Below are 13,585 nucleotides of genomic sequence, written 5' to 3' on the forward strand. Positions count from 1 at the left end.
TACTTCTTTTTTGACAGAGTTACAAGCTTCGTAGATCAGAAATGCTGTGACTGTTTTATATCTTGGTTTCAGCAGGGTTTTAACAAGGGGTCCCAATGATACTGTTGCAGACAAACTGGTAAAATGTAGGCTATACTGTGGTGCTGTTGGGTGGTTTTGTAGCTTTTTGACAGACTGTATCCAAAAACAGTTTTCTTCAGTTGTACTCTGGCATCCTGAAAAATAGTGAGAAATGGATGTCACTGGGTTTTGTTCTTAGCAGAGTATTATTCAACATGACTTAGATTCTCAGGGGCAAAACAGATGGGCATAATATGCCCGTTTCCAGGGGGCTTGGGGCTGTGGCGGTCACATAGCACATGCCCGGAAGCTGCCCAAACCCGGAAATTTGCTCTGAGAAGGAGCTGTAAAAAACTGCTTCTTTTTAGAGTGCCGTTCGGGGCCATGGCGACAACGTGAAGTGGGGCTACATATGTCTGTTTGCTGCAGCTCCAGGGCTTCCCCAATCTGCCCTTTTTGGGCAGTCTGTTTCACCCCATAGAGTTGGAAGAGACCATAAGGGCCATCCAATCCAACTCCATGCCATGCAGGAACATGCAATCAAAGCACACCTGATAGATGGCCATCCAGCCTCTGTTTAAAAACCTCCAAAGAAAGAGACTGTACAACACTCTGACAGTTCCACTGTCAAAGCTTAAGGTAGAATCTCTTTTCCTGTAGTTTGAATTCATTGCTCCATGCCCTACTCTCTGGAGCAGCAGAAAACAAGCTTTCTTCATCCTCAAAATGACATCTCTCCAAATATTTAAATGTAGCCATCATGTCACCTCTTAATCTTCCCTTCCCCAGATATACTCAGCTTCATTGGATGAAAGAGTAACAGATGTGCTAATCATATTTACATGTGACACCAAACTTAGAATAGCTTATACCTTGGGATACAGAACCAGAATTCAAGACAACCTTGATCAGTTCAAAACAATAGCACTTACTTCTGAACAGACAAGCAGAGGATGGAGCTGTAGATGTTTTGTAATAGTAATGGTCCAGTCCCTTGATTCTTATGTCTTTGAACATATTTTTTAATTTTTTTGCATTCATCCATTCTACTGTCATGGGCAGGTCAAATACATACAGTCAGCTTGCCCCAGCTGTGGCCTTGCCATCCACAGATGCTCCAATCTGCTGAATGCTAGCACGTGAATGCAGTTGCGCCGGCATTAAAAACAACAGACCTTCTGGTCCCACAGTTTTTGGCATTGAAGGGCTGACTGTATTCATTTGAAAAGGCAGCTACTGCAGAAAAACTAGTAGTGTGGCAGATGTTTAAAAATGAAACTCCATTAAGGTGCCATGTCAGTTAATAAGGTCAGTCAAAATTTAGTTAAATTTATAAACTTCTGTGAATGTACTGTAAGACTGGACAGAGTAAAATACCAGAACTCTAATGCTTTCATATTTATTTGTAGAAATTTCAAATTTTAAACATAAGTTATGTATTAACACAATGGCATTTAATGCTGATTTACACGACTGAACACTTCATATAATGTTTCAATAATTTTACTGAAATAACAGTAAAATATTAAATTTAATTAAAATATTAAATTTTACTGCTTTAAATATAATTCTTACAGGTATAGATTTGCTTAGTGGTATAATTCCTGAGCTTTGTCAAAAGTATCCAGAACTACATTTTTTAGTTGGAGGAGAAGGGCCAAAGCGAATCATATTAGAAGAGGTACGGGAAAGATACCAGCTACATGACAGGTATGTTATTTTGTGGCTTGTTTAAATATAGCTGTGTTCATTGAAGGGCTAGGTAAAATAAGAAACGGGGTAGGATGGGAGAAGGTTTATGAAATAGAATGGCATCCAGTGCATATACATTTCCATGATCTTGCCAGATTCAAAGCTGCGTTTGATAGCATGTTCCCGTGGATGTATTGTCCTTCTGTTGATGGTTTCATTCTGACACTATGTGAAATCATGGCTTTTAACAAACCCTTTGGGGCCTGTCTGATTTATTCCATAATATACATGCACATAGTTTTAACATTTTTTAAGCTGTTTAAGTGTTAAGTATTACTTTAGTCTGTTTAAATCTGTTTAAATGCTTGCTTTTAAACTAATATTGATTTTACTTGTACATAATGCCAAGATCCTGTGATGTAGTTGTTAGGAAGGATCGAATTAGGGGAATTTAATTACCTCAAATTTATGAGAGGCGTGTCCTAACAACGCACGCAGCGGATTGTGTCCCTATGTGTATGCCAGAGGTCATCTAGTCCAACCTCAAGAAACAGAGACTCCAATGCCAATGAGTTGCAATTAAAATATAAACTTTTATTAAAGTCACACAACAAAAGGGATCATACACGCACACACACATTCAATACTAAAGCAAGGGAGGGGGTGAGTTTGGGAGTAAAGGAGAAAGGATAGAGGCACCGTTGAAATATTTACCTTAGGAGTCTTCTCCAAAGTGCCGGATGTGAGTGATGGGGAAATGGTGAGACACGGCCGCGGAGAACGGGGAAAGCAAGCGGCGACCACGGTGGCTAGGAGCTGAGTTCCAGCGGGCAAAGCTAACTAGAGGCCCGAGGGAGACAGTGAGCATTGGCTTAGTTCAAGTGATTTCAGCGGAGTCCAAGGCTCAGGGAACTCAAGCCTGGAGCAGCAGCTCAGCAAGTAAGGTTTTGAGGTTTGGAACTTCAGCTCGACAAGCCCAATGAGGGCAGAAATCTAGGTCCTATTTATACTGCGAAACGTATCCTCAGGCGATGGCTACCTGGTGAACAAAGGTCTTGATGGCTATCTTTTGTCTAAGCTGACACTTACACTAAGAAGAGGTCTGACACCTTTCAGGGGAAGGCAGATATCTAAATGGCAGAGTTGTTTAAGACAATCACTCGCTCATTAGAAGAGAGGCTATTTCTTTGTCCTCTTCTCTTTGGGGTTGCCTGTGAAACTTGTAGGGCAACTCCCAGAACGGGTTTCTTAAGGTTTAAATCTACCTTTTTCTATGACCAAGTCCAGCAGGGCTGGCTGGCTACGTGGTCAGCTCGCTTTTAGGTTAATGGTGGCTTGTGATGGGGTCAGTCAGGGGTCATTAGAAGGAGGCCTGGCCCCCGGAGGTTGGAAGCTCTGCCCCCGGCATGTGGCTCTGCCCTGGAGGGTGAAAGCTCCACCCCTGGCACGTGGCCCCACCCCTGGAGGGTGGAAGCTCCACCCCCCGGCTTCGGCCTCCCAGTTGTCTGAGGGACAGCAACCCGGCCCCCGGCTCAAAAAGGTTGCCTACCTGCTCTAGTAAGAGGCTGGATCACATGCTAGTTCCTAAAATGCTTTTTCATAATACCTTTTTGACCTCTTTCATGTACTTCTCTTGGGAGGTACCTAGTTAAGATATTAGGTTGTCTTTTTTTTACATGCACTTGTAGAGTTTGTCAAAATAAATAAATAAATATTTTATTCTCTTGTTCTGCCTTTGCTATTTGATAGAATTGCACAGACAATAAGAGGCTTTTAAGATACAGGTCTGTAATAGGATATGCAGAGTTAAGAGACAGGATATCTCAAACTTTACAGTATTAGTGCAGATAAATTAATTCAAAATGGCATCTAAAATGTTCATATCCTTCAGACTGTGAAGTCTGATATATATTAAACTGATAGCAGAATAAAAATGTTGATATAAAGTTTTTTTTTAAAAAAGTCAATCTTTTTCTAATACTGGTGAAAGTGGGAAATAAAATGGTTGAAAATAGCAGCAGAGCTGTAATCTGGTGTGTGGATAATGCATTTGTAAACATTATCTCAACTACTTCAGACATGAATGTATATAATTTCATTTTTCTATACTACGCTAATGGACAGATGCACTTGAAATTAAGCTTTTTAAAAATGCCTTTGAATGCAACATGAACATTGATTTTGAATAAACTTAATATTCATCATAGGTGCTATGATTAGTGGTAGATAAGAACTAAACTTTTTGAAACACATTGTACTTTGTTACTTTGTGCAATCCAATCACAATTACTTTAATATACATTTTAAAGACCTATATCCATAAACTTCTTGCATTAATGTCGGAGAAACAAAAATGTTTAACTTTGGCTGTGATCATGCTCTATGTTAAGAATTCTTTTGTAAAGATGTATTTTCCATAACTATGCAGAGTTCATCTTCTGGGAGCTTTGGAACATCAGGATGTTCGGAATGTCTTGGTCCAGGGACAGATTTTTCTGAACACTTCTCTCACCGAAGCATTTTGCATGGCAATTGTAGAAGCTGCCAGTTGTGGGTTACAGGTAAAAGCCAGTGTTTTTATTTCATAGAGTTTAGTGTGACCATTCTCTTACACATATGTTATTAAAAGTTTTTGTTGTATTTGATATAGTAAAGCTTATAGCAGTTCTATTGAAACGAGACTGCAGGTAACACATGACAAACTTTAATCTGAATGCAAATTTGCTGCTGCATGGAGATTGTTTCTTTTCTGTATAAATTATGTAGGATTTTTCTGTATTTAGCTTACCCGTATTTTCTGGCGTATAAGACGACTGGGTGTATAAGATGACCCCCAACTTTTCCAGTTAAAATATAGAGTTTGGGATATACTCACCGTATAAGACTACCCCCCTTCCAAAGCTCACCAAATAAAAATTAAAAAACATCAGATTTGATTTCAATATGGTAATTTTAATTCAAATGACATGCAGGTACTTAGCAGGAAACCTTGTTGTATAAAACCCTGCTTGGATTGGTCAGCTCTCCCTGCTTGCCCAGGCCTCCCTGTTTCTAAGACTATCAGAGCGGTAGCTGCATTCATACGATTGTCGCATACGATGGGGATGCAGCCGCGGCTGTTTTTGAGCTCCCCCCACCATATGCAGCGACTATAGATTCTCCAGTTCAGCTCAGAAGTTTCAGCACCTGCCCTATAAGATGACACCCAGTGTATAAGACGACCCCCGACTTTTGAGAAGATTTTCCTGGGTTAAAAAGTAGTCTTATACGCCAGAAAATACAGTAGTTGTTTCAGGAGATCTTCTTCTAAAGAATATGGATTTGGCTGAAGTGGCTTAGTTATCTGCTGATTAGGCTCCTGTAATATGGTCTGAATGAAGCTGCCTTTGGAAAAAATTCAAAAATTACAGCTAATGTAAAATACAATGGTCAGACTGTTGGGTGTGACCTCAGAGACCACAGATCATATTCCAACAACACTGACTTCTAGTTTGTTACCAAGCCCAATTCAAGATTTTGCTGATTTTCACCTACAAAACACTTAAATGCTTTGGAGCCAGAATATCTGAAAAATCATCTTCTCCCATATGCACATGGCTGGAGTTTGAGATCAACAGCAGAAACCCTGTTGTATATCTGACCATCTCAAGAGGATTGATGAATACACATGACAGGGAAGATAGGTGATAGCATATTGATTGTTGAACTGGACATGCCAGACTGGACCTGTCCCTAAAAGGCTTCTGTCAGGCAGCCTGTATGGCCTTTGAGTTTTAAAACCCATTTAGGCTTGCTTTTGGGAGTAATCATGTTTTCCTGTGGTTTGTTAGACAAGGGAAAGGGAAAGCCAAGCATAATCAGACACATATTCTAGACTTTAGGAAAGCTGATTTCAGTAAACTTAGGGCAATACTGGGTGTGATCCCATGGTCAGGAATAGTAAAACAGAAGAGAGTTCAGGACGGATGGTAGTTTCTCAAAAGGGAGACACTGAGGGCACAGTTCCAGTGAGGAGGAAAAATGGGAGGTGTCCCAAGAAGCCAGGAGAGATGACTAAAGAACTTTGTCCTGAGCAAAGTTTTAAAAGGGACATGTATAAGTAATGGAAAAGGGGGGAAATAACCAAGGAGGAATTCAAGCAAATAGCCAGCTTGTGTTGGGCAAACGTCAGAAAAGCTAAAGCAGGGAACAAATTCAAGCATTCTAGAGAGGTTAAAAACATTGAAAAGGGCTATTTTGGTTATGTCTGTAACAAAAGAAAGAAGAGGGAGATGGAACGGCCATTGTGCAGAAAACGGGATAGTGAAAAGGCAGAACTAGTCAACGGATCCCAGCGTAAGGGGAGGGCCCACTGTACAGGAATAACTGGTTAATCTAAATGATTTCAAGTCTCTAAGGGCAGATGAAGTACACCCAAGGGCATTAAAGGAACTAGCAGAGGTAATCTCATAGCCACCAGCAAAAATCTTTTTGAATTTCTGGAGAACAGGAGAAATCCCACCAGACTGTTGGAGGGCAAATGTTGTCCAACTATTCTAAAAGGGAAAAAAGTGGACCCAAAAAAATTACTGCCCACTTAACCTGATATCAGTTCTAGAGCAGCTTGTTAAACAGAGAGTCTGTAAGGATTTAGAAAGGAATGGCATAATTGCAAGAAGTTAACATGAATTTCTCAAACCAAGACACGCCAGATTAAACTTATCTTTTTTTTTTGGATAAAATGTCCAGCCTGGTAGATAAAGGGAATGCTGTGGATGTAGCATATCTTGATTTCAGTAAGACCTTTGACAAGGTCCCCCACAATATTCTTGCAAACAAGCTAGTAAAATTTGGGCTAGACAATGCTAACTTTAGGTGGATTTGTACTTGCTTGACTGACTGAATCCAAAGGGTGTTCAGTAAAGTCTACTCTTCGGAGAAGTGATCAGAGGGGTGCCACTGGGTTCTATCCTGGGCCCAGTGCTATTCAATATCTTTATCAATGACTTGGATAAAAAAATAGAATTTCAAATCAAATTATTTTGATTTGATCCAGATAAAAGTGTATTTCAGCCATCCCTCCCATTTCGTTTCCAGTAGTTTTTCTCGTGAAAGTTTTTGCATTTTGGTAATATCCCAGAAGACAAGATCAAAATTCAAAATGACCTGAACAAATTAGAAAGCTGGGTCAAAACTAACAAAATGTATTTCAACACAGAGAAATGTAAGATACTATGCTTAGGGTGAAAAAACAAAATGCAGATATAGGATGGGGGACACCTGGTTTGAAAACAGTACATGTGAAAGGGGTATAGGAGTCCGCGTAGACAACAGTGTATATGTGAGTCAACAGTGTGATGCAGCAGCTAAAAAAAGCCAGTGCAATTCTTGGCAACATCACATATAATGTCTAGATTGAGGGGAAAAATAGTACCATTCTATTCTACTTTGGTCAGGCCTCACCTGAAATACTGTGTCCAGTTCTGGGTACCACAGTTCAAAAAGGATGTTGACAAGTTGGTGTGTGTCCACAGAAGGGCAACCATGAGATGAAGCAGATGAGCCAAAAGAAGCAGCCCAAGGCCGCTCCAGCTGCAATTGGCTCGAGCCCACTGAGACCACATGGCCCACGCCCAAAGCTTGCTGCTACCTCAAAACCAAAGGAATCGGTTTTAAACTGCTCTTTTTTGCTCTGGTCCTTTGTATCTGAGCCTGGCTTCACGGCAGCTTCAGGCCGTGTTAGGGGTGCGTTGGGTAAATGCCATGCCCTCAGTGTGGCCTGAAGCTGCTTTATTTGGCCATTGTCTTTTGGGCCCCAAATGGCGAAGGGTGTGGAAACCATGCCCTATCAAGAGCGACTTAGGGATCTGGGTATGTTTAACCTGGACAAGAGAAGTTTAAGAGGTGATATGATAGCTGTGTTTAAATATTTGAAGGGATATTGTATTGAGGATGGAGCAACCTTTTCCCCCCTGTTGCTGTAGAGAATAGGACACGGAGCAATGCACGACAGGAAAAGAGATTCCACCTAACCATTAGGAAGAACTTCCAGACAGTAAGAGCTGTTCAATAGTGGGACATATTCCCTTGGAATTTGGTGGAGTCTCCTATGGAGGTTTTTAAACAGCAGCTGGATGGCCATTTGTCAGAGATGCTTTGATTCTGTGTTCCTGCATAGCAGGGGGTTGGACATGATAACACTTGAGGTCTCTTCCAAATCTATGGATCTATGAAATAATTTTAATGTCTTTATAAAATAAAATGTGGTAATGTATTGTAAATTTGAGGGAGGAAAGAAAGAAAGAAAAAAAGAAAGTGCCAACAAGCAACAGTTTTGAGTCTGAGGGTCTGCTTCAGGGAGGGGATATTTTGACCACCCCATAATCTCTGGCCATTGGCTATGTTAGGTAGGACACAGAGGAGGAGGAATCCAAAAACACCTGAAGAATCACGTGTTGCCTAGCCTGATTTTATCATAGTTGTTGTGTTATGAAGCTTTTTGTGTAAATTTTGGCCATTTATATAGTATCAAATCAAACTACCTCACAGTTTTGTTGTGATGATAAAGTGAAGCCATGTCTGACACCCAGCTGAAGGCTAGGATAACGTTTTTATGTGAAAAATAACATCCCTTCTCTTAGATGAAATAAACATTTCTATACAGTCTTGTTGATGTTTTTATTTATCATTGGTCTTAGAACATAATTTTCTTTCTGTCTTAGGTGGTAAGCACAAAAGTTGGTGGGATTCCTGAAGTGCTGCCAGATGATCTTATAATCTTGTGTGAACCTTCAGTGAATTCTCTGTGTAATGGATTGGAAAAAGCTATTGGCCAGTTGAAATCAGGATCACTTCTGTCTCCTGAAATCATACATAGCAAAGTTAAACCTTTCTATACTTGGAGAAATGTTGCACAGAGAACTGAAAAAGTAGGTAAATTTAATTTTTTGAAACTTATGTAGCAATTTACATCTTTTAAAGCTTCAGGTTAGTGAATTCAACAAAGCCATCTGAGTATTTTACAGAGTTGGAGAGAAATAGAGTTATAAAGGTTATCCATTTTATGTAACACCTTGTTTTAACATACTGCTAACTAAAGTAAGGCGTGGTACAGACCGCCGCTTTGTGCTGGCCTGGCCATGTACTAGGATCCACACGGGGGCCACCATGATGACGTCATGCACGCGCCGTGCCCAAATGGTGCGGCTTGTACGTGACATCTCTGCACCACCCCAGGCCACTTACGACGGCCTGGCTGCAGTGCAGGAAGGAGCTCCAAAACAGAGCTTCTTTTGGGCATGCACATCGTTCCCACAGCAACCAAACGGCTGCGGGAACGATCCTGCGGAGAAAGGGGCCAGGCGGCTCCTTTCTCCCATTGCTCTGGCTCCCAGGGTGTTCAGGGACATGAAGCCCCAAGGACACCCTTTTCCGTGCCACAGTAAAGTGGCATTTTGCTGATTCTCCATGGTCTGGAAAAACTCTGGATTGGGGCCGCAGGGCTGTCGGTGAGGCTGCCCTGCCCCCAATCTGCTGCGAAAAGGGGCGCCACAGACCCGCCTTTTTGGGGCAGTCTGTACCGTGCCTAAGTCTCCTGATTTATTGTGTTGATAGCAGACCTTTGTAACCCTTGTTGACACTTCCATACCTTGAAGCTTATTGATTTCTCTAAGTAGCTTTCTGTTTACTTCGTTAGTGGATTTTTTCCCCCGTATGCGAGTATCTTTTACTCAATTTGCTTAGCCTAGGGTCGATCCTACATGTAGCATTATGTGCTGTAGGGTAGGGAATATGTGTATACAGTCTGAGTATATACAGTTTGGGGAAATTCAGCACAGAATAAGTAAAGAGATAGTATAGGAATACTTAGTTAATCTAAATGAATATAAGTCTCCAGGACCAGATGGACTACATCCAAGGATATTAAAAGAACTACAGATGTAATATTGGAGCTATTGGCAATAAGCTTTGAGAACTCCTAGAGAACAGAAGTAGTCCCAGCAGATTGCAGGAAGGCAAACATTGTCCCCATCTTCAATAAGGAGAAAAAAGAGGATCCCAACAATGAACGTCCAGTTAATCTGACATCAGTACCAGGAAAGATTCTAGAGATCATTAAACAGAAAGTCTGTGAACATCTAGAAGGCAATGCCATAATCACCAAAAGTCAACATGGGTTTCTGAGAGACAAATCATGCCAAACAAATCTGATCTCTCTCTCTCTCTCTCTCTCTCTCTCTCTCTCTCTTTATAAAATTACCAATTTGGTAGATGAAGGGAATGCTGTGGATATAGCATATCTTGATTTCAGTAAGGCCTGTGACAAGGTTCCCCGTTACATTCTTGCAAACAAGCTTGTAAAATGTGGGCTAGACAAGGTAATTGTTGCAAGATTTGAAATTGGTTAACCAGCCAACCCAAAGTGATCAGTGGGGTGATCAGTGATCAGTGGGGTGCCACAGGGGTCTGTCCTGGGCCCAGTGCTATTCAACATCTTTATCAATGATTTGGAAGACAGAATTGAGGGCATACTTATCAAATTTGCAGATGACACCAAATTTGGAGGAGTAGCTAATACCCCAGAGGACGGGATCAAAATTCAAAATGGCCTTAATAGATTAGAAAGCTGGGCCAAAACTAACAAAATGAGATTAAACATGGAGAAATGTAAGGTACTGCACTTCGGGTGGAAAAATGAAACGTATATATATAGGATGGGGGACACCTGGCTGAATGAAACTACATGTGAAAGGGATCTAGGAGTCCAGGTAGACCACAAGTAGAACATGAATCAACAGTGTGATGGGGCAGCTAAAAAGGTCAGTGTGATTTTAGGCTGCATCAATAGTAGTATAGTGTCTAAATCAGCAGTTCCCAATCTTTGTTGGGCCATGCTCCCACTTGTGTCTGGAAGTCCTTCCTGGCAGCCCCCCTGATTGGTTGGGAGGCCAGGAAGGGTCAGGACTTCTTGCTGCCTACAAGCCTCTGCGGCCTTTGCAGCTGGAAGTCCTGCCCCTTCCCAGCCTCCCAACCAATCGCGGGGCTGCCGGCCTGAAGAGGGGTTAGGACTTCTGGCCACTGGAAGTTCTGCTGCCTCCTCCTCTTCCTCACCCCTCCTCCTGGTTCTCCAGAGCCGGCCAGGCCTCCTCTGGCCTGTTGCCACCGCCGCCTTCTCCTCTTCCTCACCCCTCCTCCTCCTCCTCCTCCAGCACCAGCCAGGCCTCCTCTGGCCTGCCGTCGCCATCGCGCAGGGCTTCCACTGCTGCCACTATGGCAGTGGCGGTGACAGCAGTGGCATGGAGGAGTATGAGGGGAAGGAGGAGCAGGCGGCGGCGGCACCAGCACTGGCAGCCGCAGTCCTGTGCAATAGTGGCCGTGTCCGCAAGGAGGAGAAGGCAGCAGCAGCCCCAGCCCTGTGTGATGGCAGTGGCAGCAGTGGTGGCCGCATGGTGGTGGTGGAGGAGGAGGCAGCTCCAGGCCCGTATGAAGGTGACAGTGGCAGTAGCAGCCGCATGAAGGAGGAGCAGGGCAGAGGAGGCATGGCCACTAGGAGGAGGAGGAAGAGGAGGAGGGGCGAGTACTAACGTGGCGACCCCTGAGATAGGGTTGTGACCCTCAGGTTTGGAACCCCTGACCTAGATCAAGGGAATTAATTGTGTCACTTTATTCTGCTTTGGTCAGGCCCCACCTGGAAGACTGTGTCTAGTTCTGGGCACCACAATTCAAAAAGGATGTTGAGAAACTGGAGCGTGTCCAAAGGAGGGCGACTAAAATGATGAAGGGTCTGGAATCCATGCCCTATGAGGAACGACTTAGCGAGCTGGGGATGTTTAGCCTGGAGAAGAGAAGGTTAAGAGGTGATATGATAACCTTGTTTAACTGTTTGAAGGGATATCATATTGAGGAGGGAGCAAGCTTGTTTTTTGCTGCTCCAGAGACTAGGACACGGAATAATGGATGCAAACTATAGGAAAAGAGTTTCCACCTGAACATTAAGAGGAACTTTCTGACAGTAAAGGCTGTCTGACAGTGGACTGCCTTGGAGTGTGATGGAGTCTCCCTCCTTGGAGGTCTTTAAAAAGAGGCTGGATGGCCATCTGTTGGGTATGCTTTGATTGAGAGATCCTGCATGGCAGGGGATTGGATTGGATTGGATGGCCCTTGGTCTCTTTCAACTCTATGATTCTTTGATTCTAAGAGTCTTCCTTATTTGGAATTCCATGATCTGAAATATTCCAAAAACCAAAAAGGTTTTCATGAGTGGCTGATAGTGGCACCTTTGCTTTCTGATTGTTCAGTGTACACAAACTTTTGCCTGTTACAGACTGCCAAAATAAAGCTGCTTCAGGTCTCTTTGGAAATATGCTATTTAAATGATGCATGGGTCCTAAGAGTCTGGAGGTCGCGCCAAAGCCACACTCCATTCTTAAGCACTGGAGTGCAGCTTTGGTGCAGCTTCCGGATTCTTAGGATGCATGTATCATTTAAACAGCATACATCCAAAGAGACCCGAAGCAGCTTTATTTTGGCAGTCTGTAACAGGCCTTAGTTTCATGCTCAAAATTATTTAAAGTATTGTATGTAATTCTCTGTGAAGGTGATCGCATAGCTCACAACTCATGGGGTTATACTTCATGCCGACCAGGCCAGGCAGGTTCTCAAAGTTACATAACATTATAACCGTTGTCTTCAGCCCCTGTCTCCTCAGTTTTTAATTTCCTGCCTTGCTGTGAAGGTTTTCTCTGCTTTCTACCCTGTCTTAAATCTCCCCCCAGACAGAGCAGAGGAAGCCAATGCCAACATTGAACATACGGTCCCTCCACTCCACTCCACTGAGCTGGATGGGACCCCTTGAGACCATTTTAAACAACAACAACAACTGCCTGCCACCAGTCAATAATTTAAACTTGTTACACTCCAGGCATGCATGGGACATTGCTGGCCTATACTAGTAACCTACATCAGACAGACACTAGCTGAGCTAAGACTGTTGAAAGGAATTAGAAGAGGAGAGTACTGAAGAAAAAGGTTTATTTTAAAGAAGGAACAATAAAAAAAAGAACATGGAAGACAACTGGTCCTCCAGGCACAAATCTTAAAGTATCAGTTTCAAAACACAATCATGGTCATCCATCCTTAACATACTGCAAACCTGACTTCCTGACAGTAAGTCCTACAAGCTGAGGCCTTGCTCTCTCAGAGCTTCTCACTCTAAATATCTTAATGTCTTTTCCAACCACATCCATAAGGTTCTTTTTGTAGCGCCCTCGATTGGCTGGTTGCCCTCACCATCATCAGTGTTGCCAATTCGCGACTTTCACACGAAACGGGGACTTTTCAGAGCTTTCGTGTGATTTCCGCACCTTGCCTAATTCAGTGCTTTTTCCGTGGCCTTTGGCAGTTCAGCTGCAGCCTGCTGCAGAGCAACCAAAACCCTTTGGAGTGTAAAAGTTTCAGCCAAGAGGCGGGAGAAAACTCTCTCTCTCTCTCTCATACTCCCTCTGAGAGCCAGGACGAGCAAGCCCTTTGGAGGACTAGTTCAGCCAATCAGAGAGAGGACAGTGATTATTGCCACCCCCCCCCTCAGGCATTCTCAGGCTCCAGGGAAAGCAAAGTGGCTGCAGTGCTGAGAGAGGCAGAGAGTGAGGGATCTTGGCTGGCTTAATCCCAATTGCCTTGGATTTCCAAGTAAGACATAAGTTTTAAGGCCACACAAGGCAATACTTGATCTGGTATCATGGCTTGATGTGTGGACTTCTGTGTGTGCCTGAGAGTGACATTTGGATTTCTGATTCCTGAGCTTGGGCAGAGTGCCCAACCTACCTCTCAGGGTTGTTGTATATGTGAGGAGGAC

General features: G+C 43.0%; 1 protein-coding gene across 3 annotated transcripts in view; it reads left to right on the forward strand.

Moving 5' to 3' along the window:
• Positions 1 to 13,585, forward strand: part of PIGA (phosphatidylinositol glycan anchor biosynthesis class A) — a 579,723-nt gene that overhangs the window by 551,971 nt on the left and 14,167 nt on the right. For 2 of the 3 annotated variants that reach the window (XR_006104369.1, XM_042471209.1), the window contains exons 3-5: positions 1,638 to 1,770; positions 4,181 to 4,313; positions 8,454 to 8,660. Coding sequence is in view for 2 of the 3 variants with exons in the window: in XM_042471209.1 (XP_042327143.1) it covers positions 1,638 to 1,770; positions 4,181 to 4,313; positions 8,454 to 8,660 (473 nt within the window). In the remaining variant the exon portion in view is untranslated. Of the gene's footprint in view, positions 1 to 1,637; positions 1,771 to 4,180; positions 4,314 to 8,453; positions 8,665 to 13,585 lie in introns of all 3 variants that reach the window. The other variant, XM_042471211.1, reaches the window with a different exon arrangement.

The sequence above is a fragment of the Sceloporus undulatus genome, chromosome 6 (genome assembly GCF_019175285.1).
Source record: "Sceloporus undulatus isolate JIND9_A2432 ecotype Alabama chromosome 6, SceUnd_v1.1, whole genome shotgun sequence".
NCBI classification, from domain to species: Eukaryota; Metazoa; Chordata; class Lepidosauria; order Squamata; family Phrynosomatidae; genus Sceloporus; species Sceloporus undulatus.